The sequence below is a fragment of the Diabrotica undecimpunctata genome, chromosome 3 (assembly GCF_040954645.1).
Source record: "Diabrotica undecimpunctata isolate CICGRU chromosome 3, icDiaUnde3, whole genome shotgun sequence".
Taxonomy (NCBI): Eukaryota; Metazoa; Arthropoda; class Insecta; order Coleoptera; family Chrysomelidae; genus Diabrotica; species Diabrotica undecimpunctata.
Window position 1 is genome coordinate 38,568,655 of NC_092805.1, and position 20,716 is coordinate 38,589,370.

General features: G+C 32.2%; 1 protein-coding gene across 1 annotated transcript in view; it reads right to left on the reverse strand.

Moving 5' to 3' along the window:
- The window catches only part of LOC140436713 (uncharacterized), a 43,367-nt gene that overhangs the window by 12,364 nt on the left and 10,287 nt on the right, over positions 1-20,716 (reverse strand). The window contains exon 2 of the mRNA XM_072525762.1: positions 4,701-4,965. Within this exon, the coding sequence (XP_072381863.1) occupies positions 4,701-4,965 (265 nt within the window). The remainder of the gene's footprint in view (positions 1-4,700; positions 4,966-20,716) is intronic.

Sequence of the window (20,716 nt, forward strand, 5' to 3'; positions counted from 1 at the left end):
GTCTTCTGTTAGCTTCTGCACAATTTATATGGATGAAGTTTATCTTCATGTAGACACCTTAGAGCAGGGCTTTGGGTTGTGTGACTCACATTATTTTGACGTGCAATTTGACGTGAACTTGACGTTGGATACTCTGCGACACTTAACAAAATATCCACTTTCACCTCATCGTCAATGAAGTTCGGTTTTCTTTTTAAGAGCGTAGGCGCAAAATTTCGGGCCAATGCTTTTTAAATGCATTCATTTTTTTAGAATCCTAAAAAAACTAATAAGTATTTTTGAAAAATTTAAACGCAGAATGAAAGAATACATTATTACTGAGGGCCGAAAGTCCCTGAAAACTTCTATAATGTTTATTTTAATAAGTTTCAGGGGTGAAAAAAAAAAGAGAAAATTTAGTGTGATTTTTAATTTCAAATATCTCATTCAAAAAATTTTTTTGTGTATTCTAAGGGACTTTCGGCTCTCGGTAATAATGTAATCTTTCATTCTGAGTTTAAATTTTTTAAAAATATTTGTTAGTTTTCTTAGGATTCGAAAAAAATGATTGCACTTAAAAAGCATTGTCCCGAAATTTTGCGCCTACGCTCTTAATGGTTTGACATGTCCAAGTTCTCTTAATTGTGCATAAATTTTAGACACAGTACGATGTGTAATATTAGGCAACTGAGGATATCTCTGATTAAATAACTTTGCTACTTCAACTTGACTTCTACAATTCTCCCCGTAACCGATCATCATTAAAATCTCAGTTTAAAGTTAACATGTTCCAGAGTTTTTATTATTTTCTATAATAAGGACACAAATAATTTTATTCCATGAGTGGTTTCCACACTGTATAACTATTTAACGACAATATAAACGGCATATCGTCCGATATCAGGATAAAATTATGCAAATAGCTATTTTAGATTTGACTAAAAGATAATGGCTTAGGAAAAAATCTCCACTCCTGGCAGAAAACTACAGAAATCTTTCAAAATATTTATAAAGAAGTTCTATATAAAGGTCATCTCTCACTAATTTCACCAAATCAAAACAGAATTTCTTAATGATGTCCATAGACCGATTTTTAATCCTTGAAGGACCAAGGGTGGGTAAAAAGTATTCACAACATTTGCATTACATATAAGTTTCTAAACATCTTTGTTTCTAAAAATCTCAAAATAATGAATAAATATTTAACGCAAAAATAATTAGAGGAAGTGGTTGAAAACCTCTCTGATTTTGAGGTTCGGTCAGACATTAGTTCCGGCAACAGTAACTTAGGCGTGAGTGAAAATGAAGACCATATTGAAGTGTTCAACGACGACAACGATATTCAACTGATGATAGTTCCAGTTTCGACACAATTGATGAAAACTGTAACACACCAATTGTATATAAATTAAAGTCAGGAAGAATCTACTTAGACCACCCACCACGCCCTATGCGGCGAGGCGAGCTGTACCAAACATTTTTCGTGAGCAATCAGGACTTCGACACGAAGGCAGAAAATATATTGCAGTCCTTTCAAAAATTATTTACTCCGGAAATACTGAAAAATCTTGGGCAGCATGCCATCAAAGAAGCTGAACGTAAAAACGTGCCAAAAACACATGATACCGAGATTTTAGCTTTACTAGATATTTTCATTTTGATAGGAGCTAATGATGACACCAACTTAGATTATCACGATTTGTGGTGTAAAAAATTCGGCAGGTCATCGAATATTGCCCCGATTAGTCGAAACAGCTTCCGAGAAGTGACAAAAATTTTAAGATTTGACGATAAAACAAGGAAAGGTGAAAGGAAACAGGCAGACAAGTTTGCACTCTTACGTAAAATGTTTCATTTCCTAAACTAAACATTTTTGAAATATTTTATACAAGGTATGAACGTTGTAATGGACGAAATGTTATCTTCATTTCGGGACAGATGTCCGTTCAAAGTTTTCATGAAAGAAACGCCTGTTAAATATGGTGTTCTTATACGAATACTTGCAGATTGTTCAACTCATTTCGTTTTGCGTATGGAGGTTTATGCAGGAAAATATGAAGGCAGCATACCAGCATCTCAGAGTCCACAGGGAACAGTAAAAAGATTGCTGTCTCCGATTTGAACGACGTACCCTCCGCTGGGTAACGTAACGACGGACAGATATTACACTTCTGTGGAACTTGCAGAAGATTTCCATAAAGACTTCGGTCTCACTTTAGTTGGCACTCTACAACAAAATCGCATACATATACCGAAATTACTTAAGAAAACGGAAGGAAGATAATTGTATTCCAATACGTTTGCATTTTCAGATCTAAAGTTACTCTTATTTCTTATGTAACACGTCAGAAACCTACAAAGATACTTCTCGTTCTATCAACCCAGCATTCTGATGATGTTGTAAGCGACAAATACAAAAATAAATCACATACTAATCTTTTTTATAATGAGACTAAAAGAGGTGTTAATACTTTAGATCAGATGGCAAGAAAATATACATCGAAGCGATTGACACGAAGATGGCCACTTTCAGTTTTTCTCACGTTGTTGGATATTGCAGCCATTAATGTGTATTCTCTATTTATTTTTAATTTTCCAAATTGGAAAAAAAAATAAGAGCAATCGTCGTCGTTTGTTTCTGCAAGAATTAGGACTTGTCTAAACGCTACCGTTTATTGAAAGAAGAGCTGCAAATTTAAATGGACTTCATCATTTTGTAGTGTATGCCATAAAAAATATACTCGAACGCAAACATTTCCAAGTTGTACCTTCAACACAATTCCAACATGGAAAGGGACGATGCGATTTATGTTGCAAATTAGGAAAATGTAGAAGAGAAAAAACCAATAAGTTGGCAAAAACAACCATAGGTTGTTCAAAATGCCATAAGTTTGTATGCGGAAGCACAGCAAGAAGTCAAATGTTTCAATTCAACTGAAGTCGGGTAAATTATAAATTCTTATCAATTTAACTGTTCCATTAACATCTAGGAATACTTTTTTATTGGTTAAAGTGTTAAACTTTTAAATTCATCATCATCATTCAATCTTCGCTTATCCACTGCTGGACATAGATCTCCCTCATAATTTTCTATCTATTTCGATCTTGTGCCTCTTGCATCCAATTCCTATGACAACGTTTTAGATCGTCAGTCCAACGTGTTGGTGGACGACCTCTGCTTCGGTAGGCATCTTCTCTTGGTCTCCATTCCAGTATCCGTTTTGTCCATCTATTATCTGTCATACGAGCCACGTGACCTGCCCAGTTCCATTTCAGTGTTGCTACTCTCTCTACTGCATCAGCCAGTCCTGTTCTTTGTCGTAGCTGGCGATTTGGGATCTTGTCTCGTAGTGAAACGCCTAACATAGCACGCTCCATCGCCCTTTGACACACACGGATCTTTTGAACTGTTCTCCTTGTCATGGTCAACGTTTCCGCACCGTAAGTTAACACTGGCAAAACACACTGATTAAACGTTTTTCTTTTAAGGCATATTGGTATATCAGACGATTTGAAAATATTGTTCAGCTTGCCGAAGGCTGCCCAAGTCAGTCTTATACGACGGAGAAGCTCAACGGTTTGGTTATCTTTTCCTATGCGAATCTCATGACCTAGGTATTTATAGGCCATTACCTGGTCTATGGATCTTGTTCCTACGCATATATCTTCGCTGACTACAAGATTTGTCATCATCTGGGTTTTAGATATATTTATTTTCAATCCCCCTTCTAGCGAGGAAAGGTAGAGCTGATTTAAAAGTTCTTTGGCCTCATCTGTCCTATCAGCTATTAGTACAATATCATCTGCAAACCTTAGATGGCTAAGCTTTTCTCCATTTATGTTTATGCCCTTGTCGGTCAGTTTTGCCCTTTTACATATATATTCCAAAAGCGTAGTGAACAGTTTCGGCGATATGGTGTCCCTCTGGCGTACTCCACGTTGTATCGGGAATTTCTGGGTTTGACGATCACCCACTCTAACATTACGCTTTTAAATTACTTTTAATAAATAAGTACGTTTTTGATTAATATATATGTGGACATTTATTGACCCCCCTTGGTCCTCGCTGTTTCTAATAAAAGGTTGGCCCTGCAAGGGTTAATGCAGAAATTCAGAAGAGATGGACTAATTATTATTATATGTTTATTAATGGTTCGAAAAAAAGGAAATAATACTGCATTCGCTGTATACAAGTAGAATTCTGGACAACAGTATAAATATAAAGTGCCTGATGAAGCCACCAACTACACAGCCGAAATGCTGGCATTAAAGTTTGTCCTTTCTCACATTTTGACAAAGAAACAGAAGAACATTGTAATATTTTCAGATAATTAAAGTCCAGTAGAAAGAATAGGTTTAACCAATAAATACAAGCAATTAACCTATCTTGATATATAGATGTTAAAATTAAATTTCGAGGTTTTAACTTCTGATGAGAAGTTATTATTGCTTGGATCAAAGGATATTCCGGGATAACAGGTAACACAATAGCAGATGCCTTGGCCAAAAATGCATTATCGAGCGGAGAAAATATAAAAAACAAGATTCTACCGCTATCAGATATAGATGTCTGTATTAAACATTGGCTCACATTAAAATGACAAATTGAATGAGATCCGAAAGAGAGTCATCCTTTAAACAGTGGCAACCCAAACTTCTTAAACAAAATAGTTTTATTCCTAGACCAACAGAATTTTCAGATTCAATTTTCTCTCACTTACCTTATACCAATATCCGGAAAATTTTCAGATCCCTCTCTCCTTACATAGCTGTAACAGCAATCGATCATATCTCGAGTTGAATAGTACTGATCAAGATTTTCTCTGTTAATATGTAAGTAAGCCGTATTATTTTCCACAGAGGTGTACGTCAACAGATTTGAATCGGAGCAATTGATGTATGGTAAACTAATGTAAAATGGATTGACTTCTTCAGAACACGCGGGAAAGTTGGGCATTTTGCACTTTTCATTGTTGATTATGTAGTCTAAAAAAATTTAATCACAATTATTAAATACATTATGTGTAGTGGAGTGTAGTGGAGGCTTTGCGCAAATGCACGTTGGGAATTCTTTATGAGGCTCATATAGGTATATTGGGGACAAAGATGCTTATTAGCAAAAATAGTTGGTATCTTAGTCTAAGATGTAAGTATAAATAGTGTATTTTCATGTGTACATATTAATTTTTAAAAGAAAAATGGAATCACATGTTTACTTATTGTTGATACAACTTACTATTTTTACTGGGAATACACCACAATTTAAGTTTAAATGTTGGTAGTAAACCAGAGTTGCCTGGCATTCAGTTAACATCAAAGAACACTTATTTAACCCAGACTATTCAAAAGTTAAATCTTACTTTTTTCATCATAGTTTTACTCGATACGATTGTAAGTGATGGTGGTCTAACATAACTCATTAGAGTTTGATCCATTTTGTCATATAAATGGTATTACCCTTTTAAAGGCATCTTACTATCACAAATAATGAAATGAAAGTGATTAAAGGCATGTTTAAAATGTCAAAGAGTTATTGAATAAATATGTATCTGCCAAAGCAACTTTATTAGCAGAACAGCAATTTTTTGTTTAGTTAACAACAAGTTTAGTAACCAACAAGCCCAAATGAAATTATTATAAAATCAAGCCAAAACCAAGGTTAAATCTTCTATAAAGACAAGAGTTGTGCTACTTTATCTATTTATTGAAGACGTTTCGCCCACTGTTCAATGAGCATCATCAGTTCATCTAAAAGAGTGTTATTAGCGATATATCTAATATGAAAAACAAATAAGTAAATGATCTTACCTTTAAAAGATCTGTAGCATTAAAATGTTATTAATGTGAAGAAACATCAAAAATCAATCTAATAAATAAATACATCAGCAAAAATACAGAAACACAGAACGTCGGAAGATTCCCAATTTAAGTAATTTTATATTAATTTTTTTAATTTAACTTTTGAAAACATTGATTGATTATAAAATCTATCAAAAAATGTAATTGTCAATATATATATATATATATATATATATATATATATATATATATTATATATATATGTATATATATATATATTGTTATGATTGTTTATTTTGAGTTCAAACTTAGTTTATTGAGCCAATAAAAAAATTATAACTTATCTGTTATCAAAAGTAAAATAATCCTTATATTACCTGTGTTCGATGGATTCAAAAGATTTTCTAGTTGTCTTTTATCGGGATAGAGAAGAAAGGATAATAATACAAATATATTATATTACAAAGATTTACGTTTCTTTATTTTATATGAACGAATAAAACAATTATTAAATTCTGTCGTTATCTTATCAATCAGCATACAAGAAAATAAATCAAATTATTATGATAATAAGATTATAAAGCTACATACATTTATATTACGTGAAAAACCAATTTTACTTAAAATTTTCTTTACTTGAAAAAAGAAACCACAAAACTTTAAACTTTTGATTAGCCTAACAAAACCTCAGTTCTTAAATTTGAATGCTAATGACCATGATGTCGAAACGATCCTTCACAGATATAAAATTCAATTGTTCAAACACTTACAGTTTATTTTCTTCTTGAGTTGTATGTTGGAACATACCCAGAAAAGTCCAGTCTCCTCAAAGATGTGATCTCCCCTCTTTGGCACCTCGGCTCCTTCTTTACGTCTCTGCAAACCTCCTTCAGACTACACAAAAAACACCTGATTCACTTCTCCAAACTCCGCTACTTATTTATGACACCAGGACCTCCTTTTGTCAAATTGATGCCGTGAGAATACTTTCACATATACTTTATAAAATGCCCACGGTAGATACAAGGACCTCTTTTAATCTACTTGTTATCTCCTTCTTCAAACTATTCACTTCTTTTCGTTACGCCGGTATCCAAACTCACGAACCACACCCTATCTTGAGACACCCGACTGTTTCCTTTCGATGACCAAAATATGACTACTTCTCCTCTCTCATGATCGACTCACCAAATTCCCATTTTAAAAACGACCGTCCAATCAAAAAGCTTAAATTGTGTTTATCATGATTTTGGAAAAGCCTAATTTCGGTTTCAGAGAAAACTAAAAAGCTTACTTTAAAATTGGTTTTTTTCAATACATCATTTATACCTATTTCAAAAGATTAAAATATGGTCATTTAATACTCGACTATACAAACAATGAAAAGATTATTAACTTGCAGGTAAAATGTCTTCTAATTCTAAACAAAGGTTTTTTGATAATTTTGTTTGCAACGGAAACAGGTCGTTGTTTACCGTTTCTAAATCTTATCTTAAATTAATATATACATTTTTGTTTATAATGATTTCTTAAAATTTTATTCCGATGGATATTTTATTTATTTTTCTTTGGTTGGGAAAGAAAAAGTATGACAAATCCCCGCCTTTGCATATGATAAAAATTACTGAATTATGCAGGGATTTTTCTCTATGCAAAAACAATACCAGCATTTTATTCATAATATTTGTAAACATCGTTGATATTATAAATTCTCCTAATCTTGTCTGATTCTATGTGCTTCAACTCATAACTATTTATCCCATTCTCATTGTTTACTATGTACGGACCCTCAAAAACAGGCATTAACTTTCCGCACACGTTGCTAGGTATGTTGGACACGCGCAATGCTCTCACCATAACCTTCTCACCTTTTTTGAAAGTAACTGGTCTTCTTTTTCTATTTTGGTCTTGCCTCTGGATATATTTTTCGTTTGCTCTCCGCAATCTACTCTGCACATTTTCCATTATCTGTGTGTATTCCTTTTGTTCTCTATCTTCCCATGGTCTTAGTGGCATTATACCCTTCATTATATATTCTGGGGTCTCTTTCGTTACAGTGCTCGGGATGGTATTTAGATACGTTTCTACTTCGGCGACTTTCCTATCCCATCGTCGATGTTGACCCTCTGTTGTAATCCGTAGAAACTTCGTCACTTCCTGTATAAAACGTTCCGAAGGATTACTCTGTGGATGTCTGATGCTAACAAAATTTGTCTCTATTCCCCGTTCTCGAAGTTGTCCCTTGAAACGATCATTTCTAAAATATGTTGCATTGTCTAGAAGAATCCTTCTTGGTGTTCCTACGGTGGCTATAAAATTGTCGATTTTTCTCATTATTTCTTCCCCTTTCGTGGTACGGCAACTGTATAATTTTACATATTTGGAAAACACATCTACCATGACTAAAACATGTTTATTCCTCTTCGTCGTCATAATTAGATCGCTTAACATATCTATTGCTACAATATCTAATTTGTTCCGAGATATAATATTTTTTGTAACGTTTTCATTTTTGAAATTTCTAATTTTATATTTTTGACAGATCTGGCACTTTTGTGTAATTTCTTTTGCGATGCGGTAATCTTGTCGGCAAATATAATTTTCTCGAAAAACCAGCCAGACTTTTCTGCTACCGATATGTCCATTGTCTTCGTGTAATTTCTGTATGATTCTTTCTGCCAATGTCTGTGTTATCACGTATAGTTCCTTTCCATCAATTCGTTTGAAAAATATACCGTTTTCCCTCTCCGCTCTTCTTTTTTCTCTTTCTTCCAGGTCTTCTTGATTTGTTCTAATTTCGTTTAACGAAAATACCCCTTCCTCTTGTGTCAAAATGTTCAATCCTACATGAAAAGCAATTGCTTCCTTTTTCCCCGAGTCTTCATCCCTTGTGAGAGCGTCGGCTATAATGTTGTCTTTTCCTTTTATATATCGAAACTCAAAATCATACTCCTGTAGTAACAAAATGCCTCTATGTATACGATTGTTAACCAGACGATTTTTCATTATATGTACCAAAGCTGCATGATCAGTTTCGATTGTGAATTTTGCTCCCAACAGATAAAATCCTAACTTATTTACACAGAAAAGTACGCTAGCAAACTCTAGTTCAGTCACACTGTATTTTCTTTCGTGTGTTTTTGTCACCCGGGAAATAAAACAAATCGGCACTTCTTGATTGTTTTGTATTTGCGACAAAACTCCCGCAAATTTTTGTATGGATGCATCAGTTCGTAGTATGAAAGGCAAATTGTACATGGGGTGATATATTTTCGTTCCTTTAGAGAATTCCTCTTTTAAAATTTGAAAAGCTTTCTCTTGTTCTTCTTTCCAATTCCATTTAACACCCTTCTTCAATAATTTGATCAGAGGAATTTCCTTCTGGCTTAAATCAGGAATTAGTTTTTTAAAATAGTTGATCGTTCCGAGAAAACCTCTCAATGTTTTTAAATTCGTTGGTCTTGGGTATTCATCTATGAGTTTTACCCGGTCCTCGGTTAAACTAACTGTTTGTGTGTCCAATTTAAATCCCAAATATATCACTTCTTTTTGAAAAAATTGACATTTTTCAACATTCAGTTTCAATCCGGCCTTGTCCAATTCTCCCAAAATAATCTTTATGTGTTCCAAATGACTTGATGTATCTGGTGAATAAATGAGTAAGTCGTCGATGTAGTGCACTACGCAATCTTCATATTTATTTAATATTGTATGGAGAGCTCTTACCAATGCTGCACACGCACTTTGTAATCCAAACGGTACTACTTTAAATCGGTATACAATACCATCGATTGAGAAAGCGGTGTAATTTCTACATCTTTCTGCTAACGGTATTAACCAAAAACTATGTTTCAAATCAATTTTAGAAAACATGTGTTTCCTGTAATTCTCCCAAAAATAGCTTCGATGTTGAGGGGTGATTCATATTGAGATACCGTGTGTTGATTTATATTCCGGGCATCCAAACAGAGCCTCAATTCTCCACTGCTTTTTTTCACAATCACGATTGGGTTGATGTACGGCGAGTCACATCTCTCTATGATTTGATCTTCTAACATTTTGTTAATTTCTCCTTTCACCTCCTGTCGGTATTTATATGGGATCGGATAAAGTTTCGATCGAAAATTTCCTAAGTCTTTAACCTCAAATGAATGTTCATACTCTTTGGCTACTCTGTTTTCTTCATTTATTAAATCTTCATACTTTCTCAATATTACACGCAATTCCTTTTCTTTTTCTTCTCCACATATCAATTTTCTTTCTTTTTCCTCAATTTCTTTACACATATTTATTTTGTATTCTGCCTCCTCCATTTCGCATACTTCTTCAAATACCACTGTTTCAATTGTACCTTTTTCGTCTTCTTTTGGTAATCTTTCTTCTTTTTCTTCTTCTGGGCTCATCTCTTCTTTTGAGGAAACCCACTTTTCACTTTCTTTTGCCAATCTCCTCTTTCTTCTCTGTCCTTGTTTCATTGCCAAATTCATTTCCACCGTTTGTTCTTTGTTCATAATTTACTCTTCCGTTGTCTCTACTTTCGTTTTCCCTCCTCGGGACAAATTCTCTTCTTGTGTACTCTCTCCTAAAGTTTTGTCCTCTATCTCTATAGTCTTGATTTTCTCGTTGTCTATAATTTTCTTGCGTTCTCCTCATTTTTCTTTCTCTTAATTTTGCTTCTCGTATTTGTAAGAATTGACATAAACTGTCAATATCTTTGTAGTTTTGTAGGGTTATGTGATCTTCTAAGGTATCTTCAAAATGTCTGGCTATTAGTTCCACTAGCTGTTCGGACGAATAGTTGTAATGTAAGTGTCTTGCATTGTTGTATAGTTGTAGGGCATATGTTTTTTCTGATATACCTATACTATCCTGGTATCTCCCATTTTGTAATTCCTTGTTTATCTCTATCTGTTGTATTTTCCCCCAGAAATAATTCAGAAATTTTTGTTCAAATGTTTGCCAAGTTTGCAATTCTTCTTCTTTGCTATCAAACCATAAACTTGCCTCATCTTTAAGATGGTTCCTTATCGTTTCCTTTGCTGTTTCGAAATTACCGATATGTCGTACTTTCTTTTTTAAATTGTTGACGAAAATTACTGGGTGTAATTTTTTTACGTCCCCGCCAAACTGTATTTTTACCTCGCTTGTTCCATGGATAACCATTTCCCTTCTTTCCCCGGAATTTTGTTCCTTTTTGATTTCCTCCATTTTTCTTTCTATTTCTCGCATGTCTTCTTGTAAAACGTTTTCAAATTTTGTTTCTAATTTTTCTAATTCCTTTTTCTGGACAGTCTTAATATCCTTCATTTTAGTTTCTATTTCTTCTCTCTGCATCTCTAGTTCCTTTTTCTGGCAATTTTGTATCTCCTTCATTGTATTTTGGATATCTTTAATCTCTGTCTCTTGTTTTGCATTCTTTAGGGTTATTTCTTCTATCTGTTGTATCAGTTCTTTCTTTATCCCCTCAACACATCCTTTAATTTCCTGTTCATAGTTTTCCAGACGCTGCTCTATATTCCTGTTATTTAGTTCTATTGCTTGTCTTGTTTCCCATTGGTTTTCTTCCATTGTTTGTTTTGTTTTTTGTTGATTTCTATCCATTGTTTGTTTTGTTTCATCCATTATGTGTTTTGTTTCCAGTTGATTTCTATCAATTTTCTTTGATGTTTCAATTTGGTTTTTCTCTATTGTTTGTGTCTGTATTTGCATCATTGCTAATAATTTTTCCAGCATCCCTGTTTCTTTTCTTTCCTCCATTATTGTAGCATTTCCTTCATTATCCGATCCTTCATTAATAATTGTTTCCTCTTCTATCTTATCCTCTTTCCTTTCTTGCGTTTTGCTTTGACTCCTTGTGGTCGACATGTTCGTTAGATTATTTATCCCCGCCAAATATGAAGCTTTGAAATTTGTGCAATAATATCCCCGCCAAATATGAAATTCGAGTAATGTTGCAAAGACGAAAACTTTTCCTCTTATCCCAAATGCAATAAATTCAAATAAATGCAATAAAATTTTAAAACTTTTGTCAGTTGTAAAAATCAATCAAATATCATAAATTATATCATGTAAAAATTTGTACCTAGAGAAATTTGAAATGTAATGTCATAAAAGCAAATATTATAAACATTCACCATCGGCAAATAAATTTTCAATCAATCTGCTTTCTTTCTCTATCCGTTTAAATTTTAACTAGAAATTCTTTCTACGCCTTACACGTTGGGGGCCATTTGTTATGATTGTTTATTTTGAGTTCAAACTTAGTTTATTGAGCCAATAAAAAAATTATATCTTATCTGTTATCAAAAGTAAAATAATCCTTATATTACCTGTGTTCGATGGATTCAAAAGATTTTCTAGTTGTCTTTTATCGGGAGAAGAAGAAAGGATAATAATACAAATATATTATATTACAAAGATTTACGTTTCTTTATTTTATATGAACGAATAAAACAATTATTAAATTCTGTCGTTATCTTATCAATCAGCATACAAGAAAATAAATCAAATTATTATGATAATAAGATTATAAAGCTACATACATTTATATTACGTGAAAAACCAATTTTACTTAAAATTTTCTTTACTTGAAAAAAGAAACCACAAAACTTTAAACTTTTGATTAGCCTAACAAAACCTCAGTTCTTAAATTTGAATGCTAACGACCATGATGTCGAAACGATCCTTCACAGATATAAAATTCAATTGTTCAAACACTTACAGTTTATTTTCTTCTTGAGTTGTATGTTGGAACATACCCAGAAAAGTCCAGTCTCCTTAAAGATGTGATCTCCCCTCTTTGGCACCTCGGCTCCTTCTTTACGTCTCTGCAAACCTCCTTCAGACTACACAAAAAACACCTGATTCACTTCTCCAAACTCCGCTACTTATTTATGACACCAGGACCTCCTTTTGTCAAATTGATGCCGTGAGAATACTTTCACATATACTTTATAAAATGCCCACGGTAGATACAAGGACCTCTTTTAATCTACTTGTTATCTCCTTCTTCAAACTATTCACTTCTTTTCGTTACGCCGGTATCCAAACTCACGAACCACACCCTATCTTGAGACACCCGACTGTTTCCTTTCGATGACCAAAATATGACTACTTCTCCTCTCTCATAATCGACTCACCAAATTCCCATTTTAAAAACGACCGTCCAATCAAAAAGCTTAAATTGTGTTTATCATGATTTTGGAAAAGCCTAATTTCGGTTTCAGAGAAAACTAAATAGCTTACTTTAAAATTGGTTTTTTTCAATACATCATTTATACCTATTTCAAAAGATTAAAATATGGTCATTTAATACTCGACTATACAAACAATGAAAAGATTATTAACTTGCAGGTAAAATGTCTAATTCTAAACAAAGGTTTTTTGATAATTTTGTTTGCAACGGAAACAGGTCGTTTGCCAAACAAATTTCTATTCTTATCTACACTAAATCTTATCTTAAATTAATATATACATTTTTGTTTATAATGATTTCTTAAAATTTTATTCCGATGGATATTTTATTTATTTTTCTTTGGTTGGGAAAGAAAAAGTATGACAATATATATATATATATATATTATATATATATATATATATATATATATATATATATATATGTATATATATATATATATATATATATATATATATATATATATATATATATATATATATATATATAATATAAAATTACCTAAATTGGGAATCTTCCGACGTTCTGTGTTTCTGTGTTTTTGCTGATGTAATTATTTATTAGATTAATTTTTGATGTTTCTTCACATTAATAACATTTTAATGCTACAGATCTTTTAAAGGTAAGATCATTTACTTATTTGTTTTTCATATTAGATATATCGCTAATAACACTCTTTTAGATGAACTGATGATGCTCATTGAACAGTGGGCGAAACGTCTTCAATAAATAGATAAAGTAGCACAACTCTTGTCTTTTTTATCTCCAAATTGACCAAAAACATCCCATTCACTTACGAGTGCACTTTATAGATATATATATATATATATATATATATATATATATATATATATATATATATATATATATATATATATATATATATATATATATATATATATATATATATATATATATATATATACTGAAAAAGCGATAAACGCTTGTCATCAACGCTGATCAAGTAGAATACAAAACTCAAATATTTGGGTGTGCAGCGGAAGATAGGACAAAGAAGTACTCTTTTTAGTAAACCAAGCTTTCGCAAATCTTTATTTGCATCATCAGGGTGCTACAATAAACAAAATTAGTACAAAATACAGAAAAAGAATTATTTTGCATCTTACACTAATTGAGGTTAGTTGTCGTGATGTTTATTAAATGAAAATATATATATATATATATATATATATATATATATATATATCTATGAAAATAAATATATATATATATATATATATATATATATATATAGATTGTGATCCATTGTATCCAAATGCGTTACTGCAACTTTCCACGTATCACTACTAAATGGCCCTAATGTCCTCCGGAGGCGTGTCAGCCAGGAGCTGACAGCCGTGCTGGACGCATCAAGGAATTTGGATATCGGTCAAAATACTTGGGAATTCCAAGTTTGGCCAAATCCAAATTTCTAATTGACTCGATGCAGGGAAATTCCACTTTTGCTACGTAAAACAAAGGATTTGTTTTACACAAAAGCAGGTAGATTTTCTCTCATCAGTCAGTCGAGCTTGCCTCTTCTACTGTAGACCTAGTCGGTGCTATTATTGTTCCTACTAAGTTATTGTTTTATTTTTTTGATTTCCTATATACCATTTTTTTATTTTAGCATTATTGTATATTCAGACCTTTTCAGGTTAGAATATTACATTGATCTATATTTGTTCATGTACTGATTGTTTGATATTTTATTTGATTATTTTGATTGTTTATTTTTCCTGTATTTTGTGTCTAAGTTGTTCTTCCGTAAGTTAAGAACACTTAGAAAGATTTATCTTGCTTTTTCTATTTTATATATTTGATTTTGTACTTTGTATCTAAGTAGTTCTTTTCGGTAAGTCAAAGAGCTCTTAGAAGTGTTTCTCTGATATCTGACTTGTTATTTTATTGTGTGTCTAAGTCGTTCTTTTCTGGTAAGTCAAAAGAACCCTTAGAAATATTTTCATATCGCATTATTATTTCTGATATTTTTTATCTAAGATATTTTCTTCCGTAAGTTAAGAAAATACTTATATATTTGTCTATTTCATTTTTCCATTTTTTGCTAAGCTGTTTCTTCCGTAAGTCAAGAAACACTTATAAATATTTGTGCATTTATTTTACTATATTTGAATCGTTTGTTTATTTTTTTGTTCTAAGTTGTTTCTTCCGTAAGTCAAGAAACACTTAGACATATTTCTATAATCTGTTTCATTTTTGCATTTCTCGTTTTATATTTTGAGTATTTTATTTTTCCACTCTAAGTCGTTTCTTCCGTAAGTCAAGAAACACTTAGAAATATTTCCATATTTTACTCTCACATTTACATATTTCATTTATCTATATTTCTGTCCTAAGTTGTTTCTTCCGTAAGTCAAGAAACACTTAGAAACATGTTCTTTGCATTGTACTTTTATACCATTTTATTTTTCTTGTTTACTAAGTTATTCCTTCCGTAAGTCAAGGAATACTTAGACTATTTTACCTGTTCTGTTTTCTATTTTTGATCTGTTATTTTGTAACTGCTCCTTGGAACTGATACCTATAACAGATACTTGTCACGGTAACCGTTATTTTATACCAGTAGCAGTATTAAACCATTTCATCAGTGGCAAGCAAAGATGGTCAACACCCGGTCTAATTCCGAGGACAGGAAGAAGTCCGCAGAGCCGGCGATGGGTCCTACAGGCCCAAATGCCCCCTCTCGGCAACACTAAAGCCTTTACTAATACCTTTTTGACAACCGAAAATAAAGGAAACTGCCTATCTGATAAATTTAAAAATTAAGATTGACCATTTTTCTTTGATTATAGAAGATTTAACCTTGGTTTTGGCTTGATTTTATAATAATTTCATTTGGGCTTGTTGGTTACTAAACTTGTTGGTAACTAAACAAAAAATTGCTGTTCTGCTGATAAAGTTGCTTTGGCAGATACATATTTATTCAATAACTCTTTGACATTTTAAACATGCCTTTAATCACTTTCATTTCATTATTTGTGATATTAAGATGCCTTTAAAAGGGTAATACCATTTATATGACAAAATGGATCAAACTCTAATGAGTTATGTTAGACCACCATCACTTACAATCGTATCGAGTAAAACTATGATGAAAAAAGTAAGATTTAACTTTTGAATAGTCTGGGTTAAATAAGTGTTCTTTGATGTTAACTGAATGCCAGGCAACTCTGGTTTACTACCAACATTTAAACTTAAATTGTGGTGTATTCCCAGTAAAAATAGTAAGTTGTATCAACAATAAGTAAACATGTGATTCCATTTTTCTTTTAAAAATTAATATGTACACATGAAATATATATTTCAACTTCTTTCATGAGCTTTCGAAGCCGGTTCTGTTCTCTTTCATAATCACACAGCCGGTTTTGTTCTCTTTGATAATCATGCATCATCTGTACAAAACAATAATATTAGTTTTAGGGCAAGTATTATAAAATATTTAATTATTTTACCTGATTTATGAAATTATTCGTATACAAATAAATATAACTTTAGTAGACGCGTCGGACTCACACTCCGAAAATGATAATATACTCGTATCTCATACGACTGAACGCTGAACTGTGTCCTTCGGGACTAATGTACACTGAAACAATTCTAACAGATACTTTTAAAAGCTAGACTGAGTGCTGTCTAATAAATAAAAGTTATGGGTGCATAACATATATGGGCCAAACTTACAGTCCGGGCGCGTCTACTTCAGGGCTAAGTACACGACAAATTACTTAAGTCTGGTTAAATAAAGTAGAAGTTAGTTATAAATAAACAAATAAAGAGCAAAAAAATTGGTCCAAAAAATTATCGAATAGGTAAAAATAATATGAAATGTACCCCATTTTTAAAATAAATATTATTTATTATTAATATTAATTATAGTTACGCAGGCAGAACTATTGAACCCAATCATATTGTTACCGTCTGGTTTTTATCAAGCGTGGTACTATGCAATATTTCTTATCAAATTTTAATTTTATAGACCCTTCGACCTATTGAAATCTTCCTATCAATTTTGGTTATTTTTAAAACGTTCTCTCTCGTATCTTTCCGAAAATTGGTCATGGCAAAAGTAAATCAATACCGTCTAATAAACATTGCATACTTAATAAGATTATGCACTAGGTCATGTTGGTATCAGTTTATTTTATATTACATGTTCCTTAATTAAATAATTCCTGATTATAGGCCTGGCTTAATAGATAGCAAAGTTAAATTAAATATATAATAAATTGTTTTTGCATTATTTTGAATTTTATTTTAACAGTTTTTAATCCTTACTAATTATACGAAAATGTTAACTTTATATGGTCTTATAACTTATGTGGCATTTTTTCAAAATGTTTAATTGAAATAAGATTTATGTTTTTTACTATTCAAAGGTTTTTGCCATTTTATACCAGCACTTTCTTGTTTTTATTTGATTTGTAACTCCCACAGGGTGCTAGTAATATGTTGTGAGCTAGACGAGTTGAGCAGTATTTAGTATATTGGAAAATTCTTCGGCGAAGAAAAAAAACGGTAAGTTGGACATGTTGATAGCTAAAAAAATAGAACTCTGTCAGACAGCCAAGCGGGCCAGGCGGACAAATTGCATTCACTTCACTGTAAATCAGTTAGTGGTCGATGGTTCAGACCCTAGCAAGAAAACAGAAAACTCAACGTAGTAGTTTAGAATTATAAATAGATCTGCTACTTAGACTGGAATACGCTAGCATATCGGATCGGATGAGCAGTATGGTAAGAGTGAGGGCTTGCAGCTTAGTGTAACTTACTCCATAGATCCCTACCGGACGCGCTTGTACGCTTAAAAATCCGCATATAGATAGATAAAAAATAGAAAGTGAAAATCAAAATTTTAAAAATGAAAATTTTTAAACATTTCAACAGTTGGTGTCGTCACTATTATATAAAAAAGGGCCAAAATACCAATAAATATTAATTAGTATTAAAAGTATATAAATTTAGCCATAAATTGAGAAAAACAGTCTATTAAACGTGGTTTTAAAAACATTTTGACTAGCTTTTTCAAATTATAAAAAGGTTGCCAATGTGAGTTTATGTATAGGAGGCCATGTATAGAAGATGAGCCAATACTCACAACCTTAAGTAGTTTTTTTATTGTTGTTGAATTTTTAGGCTTCGAGTCTTATAATATATGTCTCATTATAAGTCCACAGTACATAGGTCATTGTTATATTAAAAACTATAAGCTAAAAACAACGTGAAACAAACAATAAACACCTAATACAAAACAAAGGTTAAGCCTTTATCGGGCACATTCAAAAATATTTCAATAACTTTTACTGGATAATGGAACCATATGGTTTCGTTGAATTCAAATGCATATTTTACTCAAATTCTGCTTTACAAGGCTTGCTGTTCAGTGTAGGCATATAGTATCGGTTATTTGTGGTGGGAGAACGTCAACCAATGGTTAATCTTGCCAGCCATTTTTCACGTATTTGTATATTTCGCGCATTCTTCCGTCAGTTGTTAGGTTAGCTGTGTATGTTCCTACTACTAAGAATTTTTTTGGTAAGTAAAAATATATTTCTATGCAAAACGAATTCAATCATGGTTTCTTGAACCTATATTTGATGGTTTGTGTTACATGATAAAATAACTTTATAAAAAAACATTGGTAACCATATGGTAACAAGTATCAATAAAAGTTTATATTGTTTTCAGCATTTTGCTATTTTGGATAGATTCAATGAGATTCCTTCATGTAGTTTCTACGGAAACTTGAAGGGTGAAATACCACCTCCTCCTCAAGTTTCTGATAGCTCCGACCAATGTGAGTTTATGTATAGGAGGTCATGTATAGAAGATGAGCCAATACTCACGACCTTAAGTAGTTTTTTTATTGTTGTTGAATTTTTAGGCTTCGAGTCTTATAATATATGTCTCATTATCAGTCCACAGTACATAGGTCATTGTTATATTAAAAACTATAAGCTAAAAACAACGTGAAACAAACAATGAACACCTAATACAAAACAAAGGTTAAGCCTTTATCGGGCACATTCAAAAATATTTCAATAACTTTTACTGGATAATGGAACCATACGGTTTCGTTGAATTCAAATGCATATTTTACTCAAATTCTGCTTTACAAGGTTTGCTGTTCAGTGTAGGCATATATAGTTGAGCCGCTGAAAAGATGGAATGATCATGTGAATGGCACGCACTCTTAAACATTCCTCTTCCTATGTTATCACTTTTCCCACGTTTACACCGCTTAACAAAAACGAACTAACAATGTTGCTATAATATATTTATACCGATTTTTAGAGGTTATTGATTTACATTAATTTTAAACATTTTCACAAAATTCACCAGCCGGCGAAAGTGAAACACAAATCATGATACATAAAACATTTAAGTTATAGTATCATAACACAAATAATGACGGTGTAAACAGTTTCCCATAAGGTCTAGTTACGAGCGCCTGTCGATGCTTGCATTGAGTGATCATGCGACCTTGGATTCCATGTTTTCAGCGGCCAGGGTATAGTATCGGTTATTTGTGGTGGGAGAACGTCAACCAATGGTTAATCTTGCCAGCCATTTTTCACGTGTTTGTATATTTCGCGCATTCTTCCGTCAGTTGTTAGGTTAGCTGTGTATGTTCCTACTACTAAGAATTTTTTTGGTAAGTAAAAATATATTTCTATGCAAAACGAATTCAATCATGGTTTCTTGAACCTATATTTGATGATTTGTGTTACATGATAAAATAACTTTATAAAAAAACATTGGTAACCATATGGTAACAAGTATCAATAAAAGTTTATATTGTTTTCAGCATTTTGCTATTTTGGATGGATTCAATGAGATTCCTTCATGTAGTTTCTACGGAAACTTGAAGGGTAAAATACCACCTCCTCCTCAAGTTTCTGATAGCTCCGATACGGTGGATGAAGAAAATATAGTCGTCGAAAAAAATTGTCGAGTTAGAACATTTATTGGTAACAAACTTTATATTATCTTATTTCAAATAATACTATTTGAATAATTTAAAATGATGATTCAGATATAATATCAAGTGACTGTGAGCAATCCGATTCCTCTGAGAATTTATTGCCAGAGAAGCAAGTTCATTAAATAAGGACACAAACTACAGGTAAAATATACATAAAACTTTAGGAGCTAGTATATAACTCTTATTCCAATTTTTGTTTTAGAAAATATAATAAACGACCTTGAAGCTGCTAATCAACCTCATAGAAAAAGGAAAAAGTCAGGAATAACATTCAACTGGACGAAAAGCGACTTAGCCCAAAATGAAAGAGACACTAAGTTTGCTCCTAAAATAAATGGGGAACTACTTCCACCATTGGAGTATTTTACCAAACTGTTCTCCCTAGATATTTTAGACTACATCATTGAGCAGACAAATTTGTATAGTACTCAAATAAAAAGCACAAGCATTGGTACTGATCCTAATGAGATGACAGATTTTTTGTCAATTTTGTTGATGATGGGTATACTAGATCTTCCTTCCTATGAAGATTATTAGGCCAGTGGAACACGTATCGAACAAGTTGCAAGCCTGACGCCCATCAAACGTTTTAAACTTTTGAGAAGATTTATTTATTTCAATAATAATGAACATATTATAACACAAACTACAACATATATGTTTTTCAAAATGCGTCCGCTTTTAGAAAATGTTAGAGAAAATTTTAAAAAGTTTCACACTAAAAATGAATACTCCATTGA